Source organism: Mesitornis unicolor, unplaced genomic scaffold, assembly GCF_000695765.1.
Source record: "Mesitornis unicolor isolate BGI_N332 unplaced genomic scaffold, ASM69576v1 scaffold34323, whole genome shotgun sequence".
Lineage (NCBI taxonomy): Eukaryota > Metazoa > Chordata > Aves > Mesitornithiformes > Mesitornithidae > Mesitornis > Mesitornis unicolor.
The window spans coordinates 15,169-18,166 of NW_010173235.1; the positions used below are offsets into that span (position 1 = coordinate 15,169).

Here is a 2,998-nt window from a genome sequence, read left to right on the forward strand (position 1 = left end):
CAGGGCCCCTCTGTCATCAGCTCTTCCACTTTACACAACGTGGGGCCCATCCGCAGGAGAAACTCGGAGAAGTTCTGCACCCCGATATCTTCAGGTGAGCACTGGGATGGGGCTCGGCACCCTCCGTCGTGCGGTCCCCACGTCCCAAAGCGGGTCTCCTCACCCCCCATCCCCCTGTTTCTTGTCGCTCCTCCAGAACTTGCACAGAATCACGAGTTTTACAAGAACGCCGATGTCCGGCCGCCCTTCACGTACGCCTCGCTCATCCGGCAGGTGAGTGGCTCCCCGCGCCCGGGGGGTCAGCTCCGCACCCCACACCACCTCACTTAAAGCCACGCTCTCCCCCACTTTCTGGGTCCTGGGGGAGCCCCTGTGCCCACTGAACCCCCATTTCTGCCCCTCATGCATCACCATGGGACCCCACCGGGATGTCACGAGTGATGCTCTTGTCCCCTCTCTGGTTTCCCAGGCCATCCTGGAGACCCCCGACAGGCAGCTAACCCTGAACGAGATCTACAACTGGTTCACGCGGATGTTCGCCTACTTCCGGAGGAACACGGCCACCTGGAAGGTGAGAGCAGCCCTGCTCAGCGCCGTGATTTTGAGGATAAATCTCCCATTTTTCCTCCCGAAACGCACCCCTGGTCTCTGAGGACGTGTGGTCCATATGTTGGGGTATGGCAAAGGGGCTGTAGGAGCCGGGGGCTTTCTGCGGAGCTGAGGCTGGAGCGGAGCCACTGGGAGAAGGGCAGAGAAAAGAGCGAGAAACTGGAAATAGCAAATAAGGTTAATGACGACCCGGGGGTGGGCGGAGATGTAGTGGCCGCATCTCAGTGATGCTGGGGGTGCAGGTGCTGGTCCCAGGGCTGGTGCTGGGTGGGGGGACCCATAGTTCTGCTGCCAGACCCTGGGTGGGTGCCTGTGCCCCTCGGCTCCCCCCATGGTGCACGGCACCGTACGGGCAGGTTTGGAAAGGTTGTGGCGCCGTTTGATGGTTGTGGATTTTGGGGCAGTGCACGGGTGCCGGGGCTGCCCTCCCTGTGGTTATTTAGGAGTTGAGAACTGAGAAAACTCATCTCAGAGGAGGGGGTGGTTGTGGGAAGGGGCAGATTTATTACACCGTAAACTCCTGTGCCGTCCTGGTGGATGCAGCGGGGCAGCAAAGAGAGTTTTGCACGTGAAAATGATATTCCCCACTCCCCCCAATTAATTACCAATGATGCTGCTGAAGCAATTACGCTGTTAAATAAGTAGATTTATTTATTGTTTCGTGCTGCGAAGACCAGGGCAGCGAGAAGTGAAGTGGCGGAGAGAAAATAACACTTGAAAAACAACAACAAGAAAAAGAGAATAAATGAGGTGCCAGCAAGATTTTGAAGAGGTTAAGGAGGAATCGGTTGTGCAGGGCCCCCGTGTGTCGCTGCTGCAGATCAGAGCTGGCCGCAGCAGGGGTTCGCTTCTCGGCAGCAAGCTTTGGGTGAAGAACGGGCGGTTTGGCTCCGAAGCAGACGGGTGGCCCCTGGTTTTGGGACAGCACATCCCGAGCATCCCCCCGGCCTCCTGGGAAGGGCAAGAAGGAGCCAGGGCAGGAGCAGTCAGAGGCGCCTGGGCCGATTTTTGGATCAGTCTGGAGTCCCCCTCATGGCCCATGCATGGCACTGCAGGAGCAGCGCGGGGAGCAGCGCTGGGAGCTGCTGTGGCCCCTGCCCAGCCCATGGGGACCCCCCCACATTTGGGAGGAGGGTGGGAAGCGATGGGGAGCGTTAGGACATTGAGGCCGGTGCAGCCATCGCTGCTCTCAGGACGGTGTCTTGCTATGGGATAGAGCAGGGGCTGTCCGGGGCAGTCCTTTACCTGCTCCGTGCCTCAGTTTCCCCACTTACGGACTGAGATAACAGCAGGTGAAAATGCCTTTTTCCTTCCCTTTCACTAGTTGAAAGGACTAATAAGTATTTTGGAGCCGTGCACCCCATGTTGCCCAAGGGTGGATGTCTCAGAGAGGGGCATCCCCCAGCTCTTCTGGTTCCCTTTTTGTGTTTTCCTGTTCCGCCACCAAAAACAATGACTGGGAGTTCAAAAGAGCCGGGGAGGATGATTCCCTTCACAACTTTCAGTGTCCAAGGCCGGGTTTCTTTTGGAGGAGGGGGATACGCAGGGAAAAATAACGCATTTCTGCTCTTCAGGAAACCATGGTTTTTGCTGGGGCTTCTCCCTCACCTCCTGCTGTAGCTGCCCCCCAGATGGGGCAGGGATGCTGGGGACAAGGGTGGATACCCCAGCCCCAAAGCGTGGCAAAGCCATGGTGCAGCGTGGGGGCCCACAGGGAGACCCCGGCGTGGGGAGCAGGGTCAGGGGCGTAAAGCAAACATCATTAGAAAAGGCAAAGATGAGAAGCAAACAGAGCAGCCAGGTCTGGCACTGAACAAATACTCCATCGAAATACAAAAGCCACGGTAGGAGGAGGCAGGGACCCCCCTGGCATTGGGTGGGAGGGTTCCCATGGCGGGGGTCTTACCTGGGACCTTCTCCATGCCCTGACACCAGCACCGGGATGGGTCATCCCATGCTCTGGTGATGCTGAATTGCATCCTGCCCAATGCCAGGGGTTATTTTATCTCCCCTTTTGCCTTTGCAAAGCCATACTCGCCGGTGCTGGGAAGCAGGGGGGTGTCAAGAGGGGAGCAGGGGGACGTGGGCGCTGCCTACGGGGCCGCATCTCCACGTGCAGGGAGGGTTTCGGCGTTGCCACGCTCCTTGCCTTTAATTAGGGCTTTGTTTGGATGAGGAGTCCCCGGGCGCACAGGAAGGAGGAAGGGGAGCGCGGGGCAGGATCCGGCCCAGTGAGGGGAGGACGTCCTGTGTTTGCTCACGGGGGACACGGGTTCAAGGGCAGGGACGGGACCCAGCCCTGGGCGGACTTGAGAGCCCTGGGGGCGGGGTGTTGGTGGGGACAGTGCGAGGGCGCAGCAGGGGCTGGGGTCTCCATTGGGTTCCCAGG

At 59.1% G+C, this 2,998-nt stretch overlaps 1 protein-coding gene across 1 annotated transcript in view; it reads left to right on the top strand.

Annotated features, from left to right (window-relative positions):
- The window catches only part of FOXP4 (forkhead box P4), a gene marked incomplete at its 3' end in the record, with an annotated part of 14,169 nt that extends 13,598 nt beyond the window's left edge, over positions 1-571 (top strand). The window contains 3 exon segments of the mRNA XM_010180667.1: positions 4-94; positions 197-273; positions 470-571. Coding sequence (XP_010178969.1) covers positions 4-94; positions 197-273; positions 470-571 — 270 coding nt within the window.
- Between the last annotated feature and the right edge of the window lie 2,427 nt (positions 572-2,998).